Raw genomic sequence first — 24,335 nt, 5'->3', positions numbered from 1 at the left:
TGTCTATTTATTCTCTCAACAGCCATATGGATTTGATGGCAGGTAGAGAGGAGTGTCAATCCCCATGCATTTGACAAATTAGATAAGATTCCAGAATCAAAAGTTTAGTAACTGGTCTGGAGCAAAGATCTTCTGTTTAGACTTTTAGAAGCAAAAAGCCAAACAAAAACATTCCCCAACCTTCACTATTCATTGAAAACAGTAACACAATTTCACCAGCATAGTTTTTAATAACAATTCTTGTTAGCTTTACACACACACACGTACGCACGCACGCACGCACGCATATACACACTTTTTTTTTATGTAATGCTTTACGTTTGCAAAGCACTTTACAAACATCCCATTTGATGGTCACAATAAACCTAGGAGGTTGGTACTATTATTTACAAGCAAGGAAACTGAGGCAAATAGAGATGAAGCAACTTGACCAGGGTCACACAATTAGTACAATCCTGTCTGTGACAGGATTTAAACTCAGGTCTTTCTCCTGAGATGTATCATGTTTCATTTGTACTGTGAAACAGTCCTGGAAGGGGGACGTGAAAATCTGGCTTCCAGTTCTAGCTTTCCTAGGTGGCACAGATCCATCCAAGGCAGGAGTATGAGTCACTTACCCTGTGCTCTAAGTACAATAGAAAAAGGGAGCTGTGATCATTTGCAGTGACAGGTCCACGTTGACATCATTGTCCTGCCTGGGAAATGCAGGTCACAACATTTTTAATTAGGTTCCCAAGAAGGAAGCCTTGGGCTACCTAGTAGCTTGTTATCACTTGGCTAAGGGCCAGATTCACATGACAAAATAGATTACTTCAAAAGCAATATGAAACAACTCTGTTACTCATTTGGAATCTGTCTTCCAGCTGGCAACCACAAATCTAATACCCACACTGCCTAAGTCAGCAGCTACAGGTAAAATGTCAGCCCACATACTAGAGTTTTGTTTGTTTCATTTGTTTGTTTTTATTTTAAAGAAAATGTTGCAAGTATTTTTGCTACTGTGACAAACCCTTCAACCAGGAATCCAGCACTGCTACTGAAATTCAGCTAAGACAGAGTTTCTCCCAGGAAGGAAAAAAAAATCCCAGAAAGGCTGGGCAGAAACACTTTAAGAATCTGGGGTTAAAGAAGGGGCTCAGGAATCTAAAAAAGATTCAAACTAGGAAGACTTTTGTTCCTTTGCCTCTTTTTTTAAGATACTGCTGCTTCCTTATAGTACTGTTCTTCTTCAGTGATTTTTCAGTCGTATCTGACTCTTTGAGGCCCCATTTTGGGGGTTTTCTTGGCAGAGATACTGGAGTGGTTCGCCATTTCCTACTCTAGCTCATTTTTCAAATGAGGAAACTGAGGCAAACTGGATTACATGACTTGCCCAAAGGTCACACAACTAGTAAGTGTTTGAAGCTAAATTTAAACTCACAGATGATTCTTCCTGTCTCCTGGCTCAGTACTCTATCCACTGTGTCTCATTATAATACTACTGATGGGGTACATTTGCAAAGTCTTTGATGTGATCTGAGCTAGAACGATCTTTGGCAATCAGTCCAAGGGAAGCAGCATGGAGCAGTGAAAGGAACCATAGATTTGACCTGAGTTTGAATCTTGGCTTGACCACTTGTATTCTTGTATAGTCATTTCTGGACCATGGTTTCTTCATCTGTAAAACAAGAGGGTTGTGTGCATGACCTCTAAAATCTCCCCTAACTTTTAACAACAGTAGCAGCAGCAGCAGCAGCAATTTTTAATATTTATATAGCTCTTTAAAGGCAGTTAGGTAATGCAATGGACAGAGTGCCAGAACTGGAGTCAGGAAGATCATCTTCTGAGTTTGAATCTGGTCTCAGACGCTAACTGTGTGACACCAGGCAAGTCACCTAACCCTGCTTGCCTCAGTTTTCTTAACTATAAATTAAGCCTGAGAAGGAAATGGCAAATCACTCTAGGCAAATCACTTTGCCAAGAAAAACCCAAATGGGGTCACAAAGAGTCGAACATGACTGAAAAATAACTGAACAACAAAATAGCTCTTTAAGGTTTATGAAATGTTTTGCAAATATTATCTCATTTGGCCCTCACAATTATCCTTGTAAAATAAGTGGTATCATCACATCCATTTTAGAGATGAAGAAACTGAGGATAAGAATAACTTTCTGAGGGTCACATAGCTAGTATGTGTTTGAGAAAGGATTCAAATTAAGGTATAACTGACTCCAAGTCCAACATTTTGTCCATTCTATCTAATACAACCTTTTCATATTACACATGAGAAAAGTCAGACTCAGAAAGCATCAGAAACTTCCCCAAGATGACCATTAGTTCCAGTGACAGTAGAGTTATGATTTTACAGATTACCAGAAAGTATTTTTAATAATAATATTAATAATTCATTTTTGTACAGCATCTTAAGTTTTACAAAGTGCTTTCCTCAAAATAGTACTGAGAGAGAAGCATTACAAGTGCTGTTATTACCATTTTTAATAAGAAAACAGGGTTGGGAAAGGCTGAGAATCATATCTGTGCTCAGTGTCTGAGACAGGATTTGAACCTAGACCTACTGACGACAAATACAGCATTTTATCCACATCATCACGCCAGAAATGCAAATATGCCTGATGAAACCACAATAAAATGGTAGCAAAAAGAAATAGCAACAGCTAACCCTTCCACACTTAGCTCAAGACAAGATGATAAGGCAGCCTGAAGAAACCCTCTGCCCTAGGCAGAAATAAATCAGATTTGTAATGAAAAAGATAAAGGCAAGAATATAAGAAAGTCCTCAGTGTTTTCTACATTTTTTTTAACTTTTCTAATCATTTAGAAGAAGAAAACAAAAGCGTGTCAAATTGGACCTACTAGTGAAACACCATGAGTAAAGGGACCTCGGTTTGTGGTTGAACTAGAACAGGGCTTTTTTACTTTCTTTGTATAACATGGAACCCTTTGACAGTCTAGCGAGCCTATGGACCCTTTCTTAGAGTCATGTCTTTAAATGAATAGAATAAAATGCACAGTACTACAAAAGAAACCAATTATTTTAAAATATCTATCAATTTTTTTTCATACAAGTTCTTGGACCTCAGGAGAAGAACCCCAGGTCTCTAATATTCCATCTAGCTCTGTATACTAGGTATTATGAATTTCTTCAGTATTTTAAAGCAAGTGTGTATATACATATGCTCTCCCCCAAAATTGGTTTTAAAAATCAGTTTGCTTTCGTCTGGAAAGGGAAGTTGGAAAAACTGGACAAATAGTGTAGTTCCTTTCTGCTGCCTTCACCTTACAAACTCTTGCTTCTGTTTGGAATAAAATTGTGAATGTGTAGGTGGTGGTAATTTTTTCCCATGTTACTTTAACCTCTGCTAGCCACTGACTTCCTAAAACAATAGAAGGCCAGAGATGAGGCCAAGAGAGGGTTCATAATCCTGAAGTGGTAGTTTCACAGGCAAGAAAACAAATTCTGAATTGGACAGTTTCCAAAATTGAGTGAGGGAAGAGACACAGAAGCCCAGGTGCTAGGATGCTTTCTCCCCTCAGACTTATTCTTCTCCTGAGTGATCCTGTTCTTATCACCAGCACTGACAAGAAAATGCACTGCTGAACTACTAACCATCAAGGCAAGCATCCTGAGCAGACAGTTAACTCAAACAAGGCAGCTAGAAGAAATAAGACAACAGCCCCTTGTTTCTTGACTGTGACAAAACTGAAGTCCATAAGAATTTTTAAAAAAAACTGGCTTGTGCTGTACTTCTGAAGTGGGTGTGTTGACAATTAGATACAAGTAATAAAGAAGACTGACTGTTCATAACTGAGTGGGAGGGTTTAGAGGCATGGTAAATTTATTGCTTGCCAGACAGAGTTTTGTAGGAGAATGTACTCGGAAGCACAGAAGGGTTGATGCAACACAAGGTCATTTTCAGTAACCTTCAAGTTTGGTTTTAAAGTTAATTAAACATAACATAAAACCAAGCTATAAACAACAGATACATCTAGTGATCTGGTTGGAAGGAATCCAAACTGAGAATTTTACTCAAAGTCCAAAAGAAAGCAACCATACAAGAAATAAGCAATGCTTATTCCTTTGTTACATTATAATTATTGTAATTTCATTATAATATTATTATTAGGATGATGCTGAAACCTTTTCTGATAGAAACATTGAACAATCCCACCAATCTATTACAAGGAGGACATGAACATTTTTTCTCTACATACTCATGCTCAATTCCTACCATTATTTACATTTGCAGGAGGCAAAGAAGTACAATGAAAAGAGTCTTGACTCTGGAGTCAGAAAGCCTAGGTTCAAATCCCCATTATGCCATGTATCACCTCTGTAACTATGGGAAAGTTACAAATTCCTACGGCCTCAGTTTTCTCATCTTATGAGTGAAGTGGATTAGATGGCTTTTAAGGTCCCTTCTAGCTCCAATTCTATGATGCTATGACACATGATCAAGGTTCAGGATATAATTTCTACCCAATCCTTTTTATCTGTACAAAGTCATCTCTTAGACCATATAGGTATTCTGCCAATGACTTTGCCTTCACCAAGAGAACTGGTAATAATGATACTGGTACTGAGGGATACCAAGAAAAGCAAAAACCAGTCCCTGCCTTCAAGGGTTCAGAGTCTATTGGAAGAGACAATCTACAAATTACTAAGCAAAAGAAAGCTATAGGCAGGATAATAAGGGAAAATATCAGCAGAGGGACAGCTCTAGAATTAAGGACCCAAAAACACTTCCTTGTAGAAGGCAGGATTTTAGGTGGGCCTTGAAGGATGCCAGGGGAGCCAAGAGGCAGAGATGAGGAGGGAAAGAGCATTCCAGGGAAGTAAAAGACTGTCAATAAAAATGCCCAGAGTCAGGATATGGAGTATCATTCTAGAAATGGCAAGGAGACCAGTGTTACTTAATCAGAGAGTATGCATAATTCCAAATACACCAAATCTTACACTAAAGGCTTCTCCAGTGGTTCAAGGTGGTAGGGAAACACGCAAGAGTTTGAACTGACCTGCAAGGGCCAGCTGTTAAACTTTCAGTGTGAGCATTTAGACTTCGGAAATTGGTAAACACTACCCATCAGGGCTTAATTTATATATTATTTTGCTGATTGTCTAGACTTAAAGTGATATATAGATTAAACTTAAAAGTGGATTGAATGTACTTTTTTCCCCATAGATCTGGTTGGTAAATATTTTCCTACACACCACTGGCATCAATCCCAGATTCAGAATGAAATTGCTAACATAGCACAACCTGAAAAATAGCATAGACCTAGAGTCAGACTGGGCCTATGTATAGAAAAATTACGAATGTAATCTAAGAGGTTCATCAGAAGAAAAATGCATTTGGCAACAGAAAGGACTTATAATCATGGATTAAGGTATGGAAGGTTTGGATGTGTATCAATCAAAAACCATTAAGTGCCTACTATACATTCTAGGCACTACACTAGTTGCTGGGGCTATAGGGACAAAAATTAAACAGCCCCTGCTCTCTGGGAATTTATAATCTATATAGTCCTCACGCAGATAAAATCTGAAGTCTTTTAAAATATTGAAGTGTACACATATGTTCCATAAAACTCTAGTGTTACACAGTCCAGTCCAACATACGAATTCTTTATAGAATATATCTGACAGATCATCATCCATCCTCTGCTTAATGTATCTAGACTCATATAAATATAAAAACAATCAAACAAAATGAGCTAATGCCTACAAGGCACTTTGTAAAACTTGAAGTTCTATATAAATGTCAATTATTATTTATACTCAACCACCTGTTAATCTATTTTAATGAAATAATGTATACCAGCATATGTGCACACACATAAATACATGTTCTCTCATATACATGTACACACACATAGAAGATCATTAAAGATGGAAAGGATCTTAGAGATCATATGGTACCAACAAAACACCATCTTCCTAGTCCAAGTTCATAACCTTAGGGTCATCATCAACTCTTCTTTCCCATATCAAATTAATTATTGATTCTAGCTTCACACTATCCTTCAGATATTTCCTGTTCTCTAAATTCACAGAGCCACTACTCTAAGAGAGGCCCCTCATCACTTTTTCTTAAACTAGACTATTCCTACAACCTCCTAAGTGGTATACTTGTCTCCAGTCTATCCCATCTCCAATCTATCCTTCACATAACTGGCAAAAAATTACCTCATCCAAAAAAGAAACTTTCTGGGGTTTCGTATTGCCTCTGGGATCAAACACAAGCTACTCTGTCTACCAGTTTTAAAAGGCCCTCTACACCTTTCTAGTATAATTTCAAACTATTTTCTCCTTCACATATTAGACATTCCAGCCAAAACTAGATTCAATAAGATTTTCTAGCCATGACTGCTATGAATTCATATCATACCTGGAATGCATTTCCTTTGTCATCATCACTTTAGATTCCCTCTAGGCTCAGATCAGGTACTACCTCCTCCATGAAGCCTTCCTTGGTCTCCCTCAAGGGAGTGATTTCTCCCACCTCAGGTTGTTTTTTTTTCCCCTAGAACTCTATCTGACCTATACCTGGTAATGCTATTACACTTTAGTCATGTATATATTGTACCTCACAAGAGAATGTACGCTCTTTTACACAGGAACTGTTTCAAGCTTTTTGTTGTCTCCATAGTAATAATGACAGCTAGCTAGTATTTATAAAGTGCTTTAATGTTTATAAATTACTTTATATATAATCTCATTTGATAGTCCCTCAACAAGAATCATATGAGGTAGGTGTAATTATTATACCCATTTTACCAGTGAGAGAAATAAGGCTAAGAGCCTTGCCTTCTCATTGTCACAGGGTCACACAGCAAATATTTGGGACAGGATATGAGCTCAGGTCTTCCTGACTCCAAGTCCAGGATTTTTTGTTGTTGTTCAATCATTTCTGACTCTTTATGACCCCATTTCATGTTTTCCTGGCAGCAATGCTAGAGTAGTTTGCATTTCCTTTTAGAGATGAGGAAACTGAGGCAAACAAGGTTAAGTGACTTGCCCAGGGATGTCACTTAGGCAGTAAGTATCTAAGGTCAGATTTGAAGTCAGGTTCCCCAAATTCAGGCCCTATATACTGTGCCACTTAGCTGCTTGGGACATGAATGAAGCCAAAGAGGTCAGAAGGCAGAGATGAAGAGGGAGAGCACTCTAGGCAAGAGGAACAACCAGAGAAAATGCTAAAAGTGGGGAGAGTCTTTTTCTAGAAACAGCTAGGAGGCTAGGCTAATGTCAGTAGATTATAGAGTACCTGGGAGACATAGGCTGTTAAAGTGTAAAAATACTGGAAAGGTTGGGGATAGGGAGGGTTTCAGGTTATGAATGACAAACAGAGGACTTCATATTTGATTCTGTAAATGTTAGGGAGTCACTAGGGTTTACAAAAAAAAATTGGGGGGAGGAGGCTGAGGGTGAAGGGGGGTTGACATGATCACCCTTCCTGTGCTTTCAGAAGATTACTTTGACAGCTGAGTGGAGGATGGACTGGAATGGGGACAGACAAGCCAGTAGACTATTGCAACAGTTCAGGCATGAAGAAATGAGGACCAATGTCAAAGGAGAAAAAAGGACATATTTGAGATGATACAAAATTGATATGAGCAGGTCTTCGAAACAGATTGGATGGGGGGAGAGATGAGAGATTATGAGAAGTAAAGTAAAACACCTTGGTTGCCAGCCTGGCTTACTGGGAAGATGGCTTGTCCTTGAGTTTGGAATAAGGGGACGATTTGGGGAGAGATAATGAGTTCAATCTTGGACATGTTGAGTTTAAGATGTCTATAGAATATACAGTTTGAGATGTCTAAAAGGCAGTTGGAGACATGAGACTGGAAGTCAGCAGAGAGACTGGAGCTGGAAAAGTAGATTTGAGCATCATAAGCACCCAGATGATAATTGAATCCATGGGAGCTAATGAGATCACCATGTGAAATAGTATATAGAGAGAAAAGAAGGTCTACGCCAGAGCCCTGTGGGCTCTCTTACTAGAAACCACAATCAAATCAACACTCCCATTGCTCTGGAAAGGGCCTGGCAATATCCCTTATGGCCCCATGCAGTGCCCTTTAATGCCGCAGACCAAAACTCTAGTCCCTGACCATCATCATTCTTTTATGTGGGTTGTCTCTGTCTATTTGTATGCAAGTTCCTTGAGAAAAGAAATTATCTCAATTTTTTATTAGCCCAATGCGTGGCACATGTTAAAGTCTTAAAAAATATTTTTCATTTACTCACTCACTTAAGATAGGAGGGAAGTGGGTTAGAATTCCATCTCAACAATCTACTAACTGTAACCATGAATGTCATTAGTAAAAGAGAAAGAAATAATTCTTATTAGCACCCACCTACCAGGGGTGTAACAAGAATGAAATATGATAACATATGTAAAGTGTTTTCTAAAATTACAGCACTATATAAATAGGAGTTACTATTATTACAAGCATACCATCCATTTTTCCTAACTTCTTACCTTAGAAGGTCTGTGAAATTGCTGAGGTTTTTTTTAAACAATATTTTGATAACAGCACTTCAATATAATAGATTCCCTTTATGTGCTGTTTTATGCATTTTAAGGCATTATCCTGGGAGAGGGTCCATAGGCTCACCAGACTTCCAAGGGTGTCCATGACACAAAAACAGTTAAGCATGCTTGCCCTAGACGTAGGTACAAACACCCTCCTTGTGACTTATTTTCCTAGAGTTGCTTAGAACTCTAAGAAACTAAATGATAGCGCTAGTTCCCTATCGTTTCTCTCATCTAAGAACAGACCTGTAGAGTCTCTCAATCACCCATAAAGCTTTTATTAAATAATATTACTAGGTTCCAGTCAGTTAGTCAGTAAGCATTTACTAAATATCTACTATGTAGGGAGACAGAAAGGGCAAAAATATCCCCTGTCCTCAGGGAGATTATATTCTAAAGGGGAAGGCAACATATACCAAAACATATATAAACAAGACATATGAAGCAGATGGAAGGCAGCAAGTACATTCTAATAAGAAAGACACTACACAAGATTCCTGTAAAGCAGATGGAAGATAATGGAGGGGACAGCATGCCTCAGTATTACTATTTTCAGGAGTGGGGCCAGAGGCTATCTCTCCTCCTTCATCTACTTTATGGAGCACTTTAAGGTTTGCAAAGTTCTTTGCAATCATTATCTCATTTATCTTCACTACAACGCTAGGCTGCAGGTGCTATTAATTATTATTCCAATTTTTATAGTTAAGGAAACTGAGGCAGGAGGTCTAGGAACTTCTTAGCCATTAAGTGTCTGATTTCAGATTTGAATTGAGGTATTTATGACTCCAAGTACTATCAGGACTTCTACTGGGCTCAAAATCTAACCGAAATGAGTTGCAATGTTGGGCATCTCTAAGAAAAAAGCCAAAAAGAGAAAGGGAGCAGGCATGTTCTCAGAGTCTTATTGATACATGCTTGCTTAAAAAGCAGTAATTTCCAAATCAACATTCCTGGTGTAATCAAGTAATCAGATGCCAGGCAATTAACTTTCTTATTCCAGGACTGGATAGTTTCTGTTACACATAAATGGTTTGGAAAACCAAGGAGTGAGGGAATAAATACACCCCCTTCACGGGGCTTCTTAAACTTTTTACACTTGCAACCCCTTTTTATATTTCAGCAGCATTTGTTGACGTTGTTCAACCAAGGCTGAAGTGAATGGGCAAGCACTGCCAGAAACACCTTGGATTCATTACATGGTTGAGTTTTAATTAATTTCTGGTCAATGCATGTTCCAAAACCTTTTACTGTTGCCAATTTTTTTTTGACCCTATATGGGGTTTCAACCCACAGTTTAAGAAGTGCTGCTTGAGAAGATATTACTATTCAAAGCACATAGGTGATGTAATGAATAGACTGCTGGGCTTGGAGTCAGGAAAACCTGAGTTCAGATTCAGACTTACTAGCTGTGTGACTCTAGGCAAGTCACTTAACCTCTGTCTGCCTCAGTTTCTTCAACTGTAAAATAAGGATAATAAAAGCACCTATCTTCTCAGGCAGTTGTAAGGATCAAATAAGATAATATTGTAAAGTGCCCAGAACAATGCCATTTATTACATAGTAATAAATGTTTGTTCTTTTTCCTCAAATTCCCCTGTGAGGGGGAGGGGAGGGGAGAGCAGCAGAGGGAGGGAGTGAATTAGAGCTCTGCAAGAATCAGAATACAAGGTGTTAGGGTAGAAAAGTAGAGAGCTAGCAGGCATTTCTCTCCCTCCATAAACACAGACACACACACAACTGTCCTATTAAAATCCCATGTTTCCTTCCAGCCTCAGCTCAAACAGCAGCTTCTATGTGAAGGGTTTCCCAATCCACCAAGGTTCTACTGCCCTCCTTCCATAAATTACCTTTTAATTACTTCAGATATATTCTGTTTATAATGGGACAGGTGTGTGCGTGCGTGTGTGTGTGTGTCCATTCCATGTATTAATAAATGCTCACTGATCATAAGCAATGAACAAAGGCAGAGGTTGTGACTGATTGTCCCTTCCTCTTATACATGTGCCCCTCTAACAGCAAGGTTTGTGACTTCCTTCCCTCTACAGGTGTGCCATCAATGTTCATTTTAATCTTCAACTATAAAAAAGGGTTTTGGTGGGGCAAGGAGCATTGAGGAGAGGAGAGAAAGAGCTGGATTCAACTATTACATCCCCTCTCGTTGCACTAAGAAGCAAACAATGAGCAAATACAATCCCACGTCTGCCTCCTCCTGCTTCAAGGACCAATGAAAGGATCCACCTGCAGGTCCTCAATCTGGGCACCCTCCCCTTCAGCAATTCTAAAACTGCTTGACAAGAAGGCAGAAGACCAGCATGATCCTTCACAAGATGCAAACACCTGCAGACAGACAGACAGAAAGCAACTGGGCAAAAAGAATGAAAAAAAATAGAGAGCGGATGAATCCCAGGGAGATAAGAGTAATTCTTGTCTTGACAATGCCTTCAGGGAAGGCTTCTTATAACTACATGATGGAAAGTAAAATTGAGCACACAGCAAGACATGCACAATCCTTTCTCCATCCTGCTCAAATTGTCATGTAAAAATATTTTAATGATAAAACTCCTTTTCATTTTCAGAACCAAAAAACTCAATTGACAGAGGCAACCTAATGTAGTACAAAAAAATGCTGAAACTAGAGGCACAGAATTAGGGTTAGAATCCCACTCTTCTGCACTTACTGTGCAACCCTGGGGAAAGTAACTTCATGTACATGGGCCCAAGTTTCCTCATATATAAAATGAGAAGTTGAACCAAATGAACCTCTCAGGGCCCTTCCATATTGAGGGATGATGAACCTAATTAATATTTCCTTTATAATACCTTCTCTAATTTTTTTAAATGGTTATTCTTGAAAACTCTCAGGAATATTATAGCCAATTTCCAGAGTTCCCAAGCCAAGGAGAAAATACTTCAAGCAGCCAGAAAGAAACAATTCAAATATCATGGAGCCACAGTTAGGATAACACAGGACTTAGCAGCATATGCATTAAAGGACCAGAAGAATTGGAATACGATATTCTGGAAGGCAAAGGAGCTTGGATTAAAACCAAGATCCACCTACTCAGAAAAACTAAGCATAGTCCTTCAGGGGGGAAAAGTGGACATTTAATGAAATAGAGGGGACTTTCAAGCATCATTAATTAAAAGACTAGAATTAAACAAAAAATTTCATTTTCAAATACAAGACACAAGAATAAGGTTAAATCGTCTATATTCTTACATGGAAAGATGATACTTCTAACTCTTAAGAACGTTATCACTATTAGGGCAATTAGAACTAGTATACAGAGACAGAGGGTATAAGTTTGAGTTGACTATGATAGGATGATATCCAAAAATAAAACAACAAAGTTAAGAGGTGAGAAGGAAAATTGTACTGGGAGAAGAGGAAAGGGAAAGAAGAGAGAATGAATAAATCATCTCACATAAAATAGGCTTGAAAGAGTGAAGCAGAAGACTGCAGCAGGGGCAGGGGGGGAGAGGACAAGTAACACTTGAACTTTATTCTCATCAGCACTGGCTAAAAGAGGGAATAACATATGTAAATCTATCTGGCCCTATCACGAAGGATGGGAGTGGGAGGAGAGACTGATAGAAAGGAAAGAGGACTAGGGGAGGAGGCAATCAGAAGTATACTTATAAGGAGGGAAAAGGTGAAAGGTGAAAGAGGAAGAAGGATAAATGGGGAAAATAGGATGGAGGGAAATACACTATACAATAATAACTATAAATGTGAGTGGGATGAACTCACCCATAAAAAAGGAAACAGATAACAGAATGGAATAAAAACCAGAATCTTAACAATGTGCTTCTATACAGGGATCATATTTGAAACACAGAGACACACATAGAGTAAAAGTAAGGGGCTGGAGCAGAATATATTTGCTTCAACTGAAGTTAAAAAAAAAATCATGATCTCAGACAAATCAAAAGCAAAAATTGTTTTAATTAAAAGAGATAAGGTACTATAGACAATGAAGTACAAACCATACTAAACATATATGCATCAAATGCTATAGCATCTGAATTTTTAAAGAGCTTAACTGAGCTATAGGAGGAAATAGTAAAACTATACTGGTGGAGGGCCCAAACTTTCCCCTCTTGTAACTAGATAACTCTAATTAAAAAATAAACAAGAAAGAAGTTAAGGAGGTGAACAGAATTTTAGAAAAGTTAGATATTATAGAATTCTGGAGAAAACTGAATGGGAATAGGAAGGACTATAACTTTTTCTCACCAGTACATGATACCTACACAAAAACTGATCAAATATTAGGAAATAAAAATCATAGAACCAAATGCAGAAAAAAATATTAAATCCATCCTTTCCAGATCATAATGCAATAAAAACTATATTCAATAATGGGCAGTAGAAAGGTAGATTAAAAATTAAATGGAAACTAAATAATCTGATCCTAAAGAATAAGTGGGTCAAAGAACAAATCGCAGAAACAATCAACAATTTCATTAAAGAGAATGACAACAATGAAAGAACATACCAAAATTTATGAGATTCAGCCAAAGCAGTACTTGGGAAAAAATTTACATCTCTAAATACATCAATAAAATAGAGAAAGAGCAGGTCAATCAATTGGGCATACAACTAAAAAAAACTAGGAAAAGAAATTAAAAATTCCAAACTAAATGCCAAATTGGAATCCTGAAAACCCAAAGGATAATTAATAAACCTGAAAGAAAACCATTGGACTAATAAATAAAATTAGAAGCTAATTTTATGGGGAAAAACAACAATATAATTTCATAAACCATTGGGTGATTTGATTAAAAAAGGAAAAAAAGAAAACCAAATTACCAGTAAAAGGAAAGAGGTGAATTCACCAACAAGAAGAAGAAATTAAAACAATTATTAGGAGATATTTTGCCCAATTATATGCCAATAAATCTGACAATCTAAGCAAAATATAAGAATATTTATAAAAATATAAATTTTCCAGATTAACAGAATAGGAAAGAAATTGAACAAGCCATGAATGAACTCCCTAAGAAAAAAATCCCCGGGACCAGATGGATTTTACCAAAGCAAATTCTACCAAACATTTAAAGACCAATTACAATATAAACTATTTGGGAAAATAGTCAAAGAATGCTACCAAATTCTTTTTATGATAAAATTATGGTACTGGTACCTAAGCCAGAAAGAACCAAAACAGAGAAAGAAAATATAAATCAATTTTTCTAATGAATATTGATGCAAAAAAAATTAAATACAATACTAGCAAAGAGATTACAGCAATAATGACAAGGATAAGGTCACTATGACCAGGTGAGATTCATACCAGGAATGTAAGACTAGTTCAGTATTAGGAAAACTATCAGCATAAGTAGCCATATCAATAACAAAACCAATGGAAATCATATTATCTCAACAGATGCAGAAAAAAACTTGGAAAAAATAACAACACCCGTTCCTATTAAAAACACTAGAGCATAGGATTAAATAGAACTTGTCTTAAAATCTATCTAAAATCATCAGCAAACATTATCTATAATGGAGATAAACTAGAAGCCTTCCCAATATGATCAGGGGTGAAGCAAGTATGCGCATTATTGCCACTATTATTCAATATTGTACTAGAAATGCTAGCGATAACAATAAAAGAAGAAAAAAGAAATTGAAGGAATTAGAATAAGTAATGAGGAAAAAACTATCATTCTATGAAGATAATATGATGTTATACTTTGGAGAATACTAGAGAATCAACTAAAAAAACTATTTGAAACTATTTGAATTTAACTAACAGCTTTAACAAAGTTGCAGGATATAAAATAAACCCACATAAATCATCAACATTTCTACATAGTACCCACAAAATCTAGTAGGAAAAATTAGAAAGAGAAATTCCATTTAAAATAACTATATACAATATAAAAGACTTGGGAGTGTACCTGCCAAGACAAACCCAGGAACTATATGAATAAAATAACAAAATACTTTTCACACAAATAAAGTCAGATCTAAACACTTAGAAAAATATTAAATTCTCATGAGTAAGCCAAGTCAATATAAAAACAATGAAAATTTTACCTAAATTAATTTATTTATTCAGTGCCACACCAGACTCCAAAAAATTTTTTATAAAACTAAAAAAAATATTCATCTGGAAATCAAATGGTCAAGAATATTAACAGAATCAATGAAAAAAATGTGAAGGAAAGTAGCCTAGCTATACCATATCTCAAACTGTATTATAAAGCTGTAATCATCAATAGAGTACTAATCAGTGAAAGAGATTAGGTACACAGTACATAGCAGTAAATCATTGTAGTACATGGTAATAATCTAGTGCTTGATCAATGTAATTTAGTTTTGATCAATGGAAAAATCTAAGCTTTCGGGACAAGAATTCACTATTTGACGAAAACTGCTAGGAAAATTGTAAAATAGTATGGCAGAAACTAGGTATAGACCAACATTTCACACTGTACACCAAGATAAGGTCAAAAAGGGTACATGATTTAGACATGAAGGGTGATACCATAAGCAAATTGGGGGAACATGGAATAATTTACCTTTCAAATCTGTGGATAAGGGAAGAATTTAATTTTAATTTAATTAAAAGGGGGTTGCATAAACAAAACCAATGCAACCAAGATTAGAATGAAAGCAGAAAATGGGGGGAAAAATTTTTTCAGCAACTATTTCTGATAAAAGCGTAATTTTTCAGGTACATAGAGAATTGAGTCAAATTAATAAGAATACAAGTCATTCTTCAATTGATAAACAGTTAAAGGATATAAGCAGGAAGTTTTCAGATGGAGAAATTAAAGCTATCTATAATCATTTTTAAAAATGCTCTAAATCACTATTGATTAAATAAATACAAATTAAAACAACTCTGAGCTACCACCTTACACCTATCTGATTGGTTCGTATGACAGAAAAGGAAAATTATAATGTTGGAGGGAATGTGGGAAAACTGGGACACATGCACTGCTGGTGGAGTTGTGAACTAATCCAATCAATTTGGAGAGTAATTTGGAACTATGCCCAAAGGGCTATAAAATTGTGCATGTTCTTTGACCCAACAACAGCACTATTATATCTGTGTCTCAAAGAGATTTTAAAAAGGGGTAGAGGGGAAGGATCTATTTGGACAAAAATACTCATAGCAGTGCTTTTTGTGGTGCCTAAAAATTGGAAATTGAGGAGATGCCCATCAATTGCAGAATGGTTGAACAAGTTGTGGTACAGGATTTTAATTATAAGTGCTATAATTTAAGTGCTATAAAAATTAATAAGCAAGAAGATTTCAGAAAAATCTGGAAAGATATAACTAATGGAGAGTAAAGTGAGCAAAACCAGGAGAACACTGTACACAGTAACAGCAATGTTGTATGATAAACAACAGTAAATGACTTAGCTATTCTCAGTACTACAATGATCCAAAACAATACAAAAGGACTCATGATGAAAAATGCTATCTGCCTCCAGAGAAAGAACTGATGGTGTCAATACAGATAGAAGCGTACTATTTTTCTCTTTTTCTTTCTGGGTTTGAGTTTTCTTCCAGAAAATGACTCATATGAAAATACATTTTACAAGATTGTACATGAATAATCTACATCAGATTGCTAGCCACAGGGCTGTGGGGAGGAAGAAAGGGATAGAATTTGGAACTCAAAATTTTTAATGTTAAAAATTATTTTTAGATATAATTGAAAAAAATAATTTTCAAATGGTTATTCTTTTTTGGAGAGGGGGGAGGGTTACAGCAATTGAAGGCCCAGAAAAGTCTCATCATGAAAGTCTTTGGCCCTAGAACAAAGGGTCCAACATCGGAAATTGATATGTTTCCATCAGTGGAAATACAAATAAAGAAGATGCCTCATCATCTGCTTTGCTGGTGCACCCTAAAGGACACTGGGCTTTCCAATTTGACTTGTTATATGTATTATCTCCTACTATATGTATTATCTCCCCCTATTAAAGAACAGAGACTGTCCTACTGTTCTGTTTTTATCCCTAGCATTTAGCACAGTATTTTGCAGATAGTGAGTACTTAATAAATGATTTTTTTTTAAATTCAATCAACCACCTTCATTTCCAAATATGTTCCTCTCTTTCCCCTCCACAGTAAACCATCCCTTGTTACAAAGAATATTTTTTTTAAAAAAGGGGGATACAGTTCAGCAAAACTAACCAATACACCAACCAAATCGAATACTATATGCATTAATATTTCATACCCATAGTTCTCTACTTCTGCACAGGGAGGGAGGTACTTCTAAATTTCAAGACTCAGAATGATCTTTTCTTGAGATCAAGAATGGCTTCAGTTTTTATTCTATATCCCCAGAACCTCCCATTGTTCTTTGCACATGGTACAGACTTTAAAATGTTTAATAAATTGAGTTCACTTCCATACCTAAATGCTCTTTTGACTCAAAAACTAATGTCATTCTTTTTCTTCCCAATATGATTCTATTAGTTTGAAATTTCAGCATTTTACCTCCAATGACAAAAATTTCTACTGTGCTTCTCCCCCAGATTTTGTAATTTCAACCATCCATTTTATGGCATTACCTTGCATTATATAGCAAATGACATCCATTTTTAAGGTTTAGTTTATTTTTAAGACAAAAGGGATCAATGTCAACATCCACAATGCTCCCTAGCTATATTCATATTCCAAGCAAAAAGATGTGATAATCACACTAATAGTACACTTTCATGTATGTTAACTCACTGGGTCTTCACAACAGTCTTGTGAGGTAGTCTTGTCTAGATATGCTCATTGTTACTTGATGGATGAGGAAATGTATGTCTAAGAAGTCATATGAATTCTCTCCACACCGAAATATGTAAACTGTTACTTCACTACCACCAGGTTAGTTATTGTGAAAAATGAAAACTGCCTAGTCAGGCTTCAAGTAGAGTTAAGAGTTGCAAAGATGGGGGACTATGGATGTTAAATACTGTTTATCTTATCAAAGTGTATGTATGTACTGAATGGTTTTGCTGAGCAATTATTTTCCCTCTCTTTTTTATTCTTTTTAGCAAGAAGTGGCTAGCTCACTTGCTGACAAGGTAAGAGAGAAATATATTTGGAAATGAATGAAGGCGATGTAAAACAAAAATATGTCATTAAAAAATTGACCTTTAATCAACTTTAAAGTTAGGTTCAGAAACATAAAGGATCACTCATTTTTCCTCCTGCTTTTGAAATATAAGTCATATGACATTCAAAGGAACTTAGTGATCAGAGAAGGTAAATCAAAGAGCTCTATCTTACAGATCATCTAATCCATCTAGCTCCTATTTTACATATGAGTAAAATGAAGCCCAGAGAGGTCGACTCTCCAAAGTTACACATGTACCAGAGCCTGGATTAGAACCCAGGTTCTCTGAACCCAAATCTCTCTTGCCTTTTGTAGCTAAACCCCTTTTAAAAAGTCACTTACAATAGACACTTCACTTTCTTCTCATACTCTTCTTATTTCTCTGCAATCTGGATTCTGAATTTACCATTCAAATGAAACTGCTCTCTACAAAGTTACCAATGGCCTCTTCATGGCCAAACCTAATGTTCTTTTCTCAATTGTCATCTTTCTTGCCCTCTCTGTCAATATACTGTTCTCTCCAGATTTTCATGACAGCGTTCTATTAATTCCCCTCCTTCCTGTTGGTTCATTCCTTTTCAGCCTCCCTTGTTAGAACTTTATTTGGTTTATGTCCACTACTTGTGAATATCCCTCCAAGGTTCTGAACTGGGACCTTTTCTTTTCTCCCTCTATGGTATTTCACCTGGTGATCTCATCATTCTCTCTAGTCCCCTGTCCACTCCCTTGGCAGACTGATCTTCCTAAAAAAGTGGTCTAACCAAGTTACTTCCATATGCAATGTAATTCCAGTGGCTCTATATCATTTCCACAATCAAATAGAAAATCCTGTTTTTTCACTGAAAGCCCTTCATAACCAGCTGTCTTCTTACTTTTCAGTCTTTTTTACACCTTACTTTGGCCCATGTATTTTATAATCCCATGACAATGCCCTCCTTGCTATTATACAAGACACACCACCTCCCAACTGACCATTTTTGCTGAATATCTCTCATGCCTGAAATTCTTTTCCTCCCCATCTCCATGTCCTGGCCTATGTGCCCTGCTCCAAGTCCCAACTAAAATTCTACCTTTTTCAAGAAGCTTTTCCTAATTCCCTTTAATGCTAGGATCTCCTCTATCTGTCTAGTAAATTTCCAATTTGCCTTATGAATAAATACAACATACATACATAAAGTATAAATGTGTGTATGGTTTATATGTGGCTGGAAAATCCATACACCCACATATATAAAACCAAAGGAACAGGGATGGGATGGAGATGTTTATTTTGGGAGAGGTTTTTTGGGGTTTTTTGCCTTTTTTTATATCTCTAGTACTTTAAAAAGCACCTAGAATATAGCAAGGATTTAACAAATGTCAACTGACTGAACCAAAGAACTGATATTTTCTGCGTGTGTGTGTGTGTGTGTGTGTGTGTGTGTGTGTGTGTTCATCCTTTGTTGCCAAAAAAGACCATGTCATCAGAGAAATAATGACATGACTTGCACTTGACTTTGAGTGAGGGAGGGCTGTGCAGGTCACCAACCTCACTTCTCCTCCAGAGCCATCTGAATCTAATGACCAGATATTCATCAGGATGACTGGAGACAACTCAGGATGAGGCAATTGGGGTTAAGTGACTTGCCCAAGGTCACACAGCCAGTGAGTGTCAAGTGTCTCAGGTGAGACCTGAACTCAAGTCCTCCTCAGTCCTGCACTGGTGCTCTATCCACTGCACCACCTAGCTGTCCCAAAAGAAGTCTAGACATATAGGAGGGAGCCAGATTGTGGAGATCTTTACGTGCCAGACCGAGGAATCTGTATTTTATCAGGTAGCTAGATGGTACAGTAGACAGAGAGTTGAGTCCAGAGTCAGGAAGACCTAAGATCAAATCCAGCCAAAGACACTAACTAGCTGTGTGACCCTGATATTTTCTAAATACAGACTAAAACACCCTATTTTTCACTTTCTTTTAATACATATCTTCATATACAAAATGATTAATATGGAAATGTTTTTACATGATTGCACATATATAACCTATATCAGATTGCTTACCATCTCAGGGAAGGGGAAGAGGAGGGAAAGAGGGAAGGAGAGAATTTGGAACTCAAAACTTTTTTTAAACTATTTAAAAACTGTTTTAACATTTAATTAAGGAAAAATAAAACATATATATAAAGGAAATAAATAAAATTGCTCAATACATACATCAAAAACCTGGCATTATATATTGCAATGCCCCACATCTGTGGACCCCCATTTCTGCAAAGGAACAAGCAGAGGTGTCTTCATATATCTTTTCTTTGAAGTTTATTCTTTGTAATTGTGCAAATTCATTTTCAAATGTTTCATGGTTGTTCATTTTTCATTGTTGAAATAATTTTTAGATAGTCTTACTGGCTATGCTTACTTTACTCTGTATCAGTTCATGTAAGTCCTTCCATGTTTCTTTGTAGTCATCATATTCATCGTTTCTTTCACCTCATTAATATTCCATTGCACTTATGAACCACATTTTATTTGGCCATTCCTCCAACTGGTAGATATCTACTTTGCTTCCACTTCTTTGGTACCACAAAATGGAGCAAAAGTATTTTGGTGCACATGGAAACTTTCTTTTTTGGAGGTGACTTCCTTGGGGAATAAAATAAGCCCAGAAGCAGAAACTCTAAAGGAAGGAGTGTAACCATTTCAGCCACTTCACTTGCATAATTCCCAACTGCTTTTGAGAATGTTCGGATTAATTCACAGTTCCACCAAAAACACATTAGTGTGCCTGTCCTTCTATGGTCCCTCTGTCATTGACTATACCTATCTTTTCTTTTCCTTGCCAGCTTGCTAGGTGTAAAGTTAAACCTTGGAGCTGTTCTGATTTGCATCTCTTTTAATTATTAGTGACTGAGAGGTGGATTCAAACAAACTACAGCCTCAAAATCCTGCAGCTTGTTTTTTGCACAGCTGATGAACTAAGAAGCATTTTTACATTTTTAAATAAAATGTCATTGTATTTGAAACACTATAAAGTAAGGTTTTTAAACTTTATTTAAAATTTAGTATTTAAAAATGTTAAAAAATATATATTTAGTGTTTAAATGTATTTAAAAATGTAAAAACTACTCAGCTCAAGGGCTATATAAAAACAGGCAGTAGACCCAATTTCACCCTCCCATCATATTTTCCAAATTCTAATTTAGAGTATTACTTCCTAAAGTTGTTATATTTTTCAATGCTCTTTTCAAAGAACTGTTGATTCATATCCTTCGACAATTTGTTAATTGGAAAATGGTTTGGGGCCATATATATTTTTGCTTGATGCCTTTATATCCTGTATACAAATCTTCATAAGACAATATGATAGAAAAAAAATTCCCATTCAATCATTTCCATTCTTATCAGAGACCAGTAACTACTTCTGCCTTATCAGTTTTTTGACTAGAATTATCAATACCTTGAAGGAGAAAACAAATCAAAAATTATTGCCTGTTTTTTGTCTGGTTATTCACTTAATTCTATTTAGTTGAATGCTAACAACTTTATGCCTTATATAAGGCTGCATTCCTTATTTTATATTTTATTTATCTTTGTTAACGGCCACATTTTAAATAAAAATATTTTTATAGAATTGAGACAGCATTAGTAGTGTGCTTCTTCAGGACATACTAAACAGACATCACCATTGATAAAAATGATCACTAAAAAAGAGACTCTGATGAACATTTTGTGAAGTAGTAAAAATTTTTCAAGTAAACAGATTTTTTTTCATTTAAAAATACTCACAACACTACAGTAAAGGATAAATGTGTCACAGATATCCCTGAAACACAATTGCAGATCTGTTCTCATTAAATCAACAGTATTTAACAGGGTTTAGAAGTACACACTGTCCCCAGGATGAGGAAACAGAATGTTGGATAAATAAAAAAGAATGGATCTTAAAAAGACTACCTGCATTATACAGAACAAGGTGATTTCAAAAAAGAATGTGGGCTGGTAAGTATTTTGCAATTATTTAGAGTTGATTCAACTATTCAAGAATAATAGGCAGTTTCGTTATTTTTTACTCCACACCAAACAATGATGATGATGGTGACAACTGCTAGCATTTATGTAGCGTTTCAAAATTTGCAAAGTCCTTCATACACATGATTTTATCTGAAACTGAGGTTTTCATAACCTCAGAAGATAGGTTCAAACCATCCTCCTTTTACTAACGAGGAAACTGAAGCTAACAGAGGATAAAAGACTTGTAAGACACCACACAATTTATAAATATCTAAGGCAGGATCAGAAACTAGGTCTCCTTAATATCAAGTTATCAGCCCTCTTTCCATTATACCTCTTACTATGTATCAAGTACTGTCCTAAGCACTTAGGATACAAGTATTTCCTAGAACCACGAGATTCAAGAAAAGTATATATTCTAGCAATAATGTATTTTGTAATGTAATTTGTTACTCAATTCAATTTGTCACATTACAAAGTATAGTAAATAATAATTGGTAATCTTTTGCTTACCATTTCGAGATACATCCAGCTCTACCAACTGCATGAAGTTAGCAATTTCTGGAGGAAGCCGCTGAATTTCATTATCACTAAGTCCAAGTTTCCGTAATTTTACTAGCTGAAAAAATTGCTGAAAGACAAAATAGTGTCACATAAGTTACATGAGATTCACATACATCCATAATCCAACCTTTCTGAACAAGTTTAAAGTACTGCTTTGGGGTTAGAGGACCTGGAGTCTCAAGTTCTAGCTCCCATCTAGCTCTAAATCACTTTAGCAGCTGTGGGCACACTGGATCAGAAAGGGAAAGACACTTACTTCAATCAATGGCATATATTAGTGCTAACTGAGGCCATTTAATTAACCACAGAAACAAAAATAAAAAATTTTTTTTTTACAAATAGAGAGTTTGGGAGGACACCAGTAACATAGATCAAAATCATACAGTCAACATTTCCATAAATGCATGAATCACAAGTCCACTGTATTCAGGATGATCATTTTTAATAATCAAATATACCTTCTAAAATTATTTCATAAGGAGCTTCAATAATAATGCAAAATAATATATAAAATATAGATAATATAAAATAATGTACTTTTTTAATCTTAGATGTTAAATCTTTCATTTTTCTGCTATCTTCACTTCCCAATATATTCCTTCCATAGCTTGACATTTTTAAAAAGAGAAAAAGGAAAAGTAGTTAAAAAAAACTAATCAGAATATTGACGGGTCTCACAGAATATTCAACAGTTCACACTTATAGATTCCCCCACTTCTGCAAAAGAGAAAGGGAGGGGCACTTCTCAACAGGTCACCAAGCTCAAGTTCAGTTATTATAATTATACAGTTCAGTTAGGAGCATTCTTGGCTTTTCCATTTCCATTACTGTAGTAATTGTGCACATTGTTTCCCTTGTTCTGCTTACACCACTCTGCATCAGCACCTATCATTCAGACAGGTTTCAAAAGTAAAATAAACCATCTCTCATCAGATGAAGGTAATACAAGAGAGCTATGATTAATAGTATGTAATAAAATGACTGATCTTTTTGGCATCTGTAATGCATAGACTATTTGAAGCTATAGAAAAAATGCTGAAATTCCTTAATGCTGATTGTACTACAGCATTAGCTATCCCAAAAGCCTTTCAAACAAGTTGCCCATTTGAACAACTGGGCCTGCATCAATTGTTTAAGCAGTTGGACAGTTTCACAATGCACCCGGGTGTTTACTCAGACATGTAAGTTCTCTTTGTCTTAGAGAAAAACATGGTCCAATAAGCCAGACTATAATACTGGCCCCCGTTCTATATACTCAGGGGAAATAAAATCAAATGGTCAAGATTCTTGATCAGAGGAACAATAAATAATGATTTCAGTTTGGGCATTCAGAGATGATCAATCACTTAAATTAAAATTCTCCTAGAAACACTGAATTTAAACTCAGTTGGGATTTTGTTCTCAACCCATCTGCTGATTGAAGTTAACTGAATGCTAACACAAAGGAGTGTGTGTGTGTGTGTGTGTGTGTGTGTGTGTCAAAAACTGCTTTATCCATTAAAATGGCACAGTGGAAAGTGCACTGGACCTGAGAGTCAGGAAGACCTGAGTTTGAATCCTGTCTCAGATATGTAGCTGTATGATTTTGTATATCAGCATCACCTACTTCAGAGCTGCTGTAAGGATCATATGAAACATAAAGCACTTTTCAAACCCTAAACCAATACAGAAATGCTAGCTATCATCATTATATACAAAACATAAAACTAATCCTATTTACTGGACCAGAAGTTAAAACAGGATCTCCTCTTCCCTCTCTCCCATATTGCCATCTAGACAATTTTGTGAAGCAGGGAGTCCAGACCTGTGATTTCATCAGTATAGGGAACTCCCAGTTTTCCATAATTTTAGGGTCACAGGGGGGGGATAATTACAGCAAATATCTCACAGGGTTATAATAATGATCAGATGAGAATATGTATGAACAGTGTTTTTTAACTTTAAAAAGCTACAGAAATGCTTGGTGTTATTACTGTTCATCATGTCTGATTCTTTGTGACCCCCATTTAGGGTTTACTTGTCAAAGATACTAGAGTACTTTACCATTTCCTTCTTCAGTTCATTTTACAGATGAGAAACTAAGTCCAAGAGGGTAGTGACTTGCCCAGGGTCATGAAGTTAATAAGTGTCTCAGGCCAGATCTCAACTCAGGAAAAGGAGTCTTC

At 36.2% G+C, this 24,335-nt stretch overlaps 1 protein-coding gene across 2 annotated transcripts in view; it reads right to left on the bottom strand.

Annotated features, from left to right (window-relative positions):
* LRRC1 (leucine rich repeat containing 1) overlaps window positions 1–24,335 on the bottom strand; it is a 187,274-nt gene that overhangs the window by 105,529 nt on the left and 57,410 nt on the right. For both annotated transcript variants that reach the window (XM_072642485.1, XM_072642486.1), the window contains exon 2: window positions 22,120–22,237. In XM_072642485.1, the coding sequence (XP_072498586.1) occupies window positions 22,120–22,237 (118 nt within the window). The remainder of the gene's footprint in view (window positions 1–22,119; window positions 22,238–24,335) is intronic.

The sequence above is a fragment of the Notamacropus eugenii genome, chromosome 2 (assembly GCF_028372415.1).
Source record: "Notamacropus eugenii isolate mMacEug1 chromosome 2, mMacEug1.pri_v2, whole genome shotgun sequence".
Classification (NCBI taxonomy): Eukaryota; Metazoa; Chordata; class Mammalia; order Diprotodontia; family Macropodidae; genus Notamacropus; species Notamacropus eugenii.
Note: the sequence above shows the minus strand (reverse complement) of the source record. Positions and strands in the feature narration are given on the sequence as shown.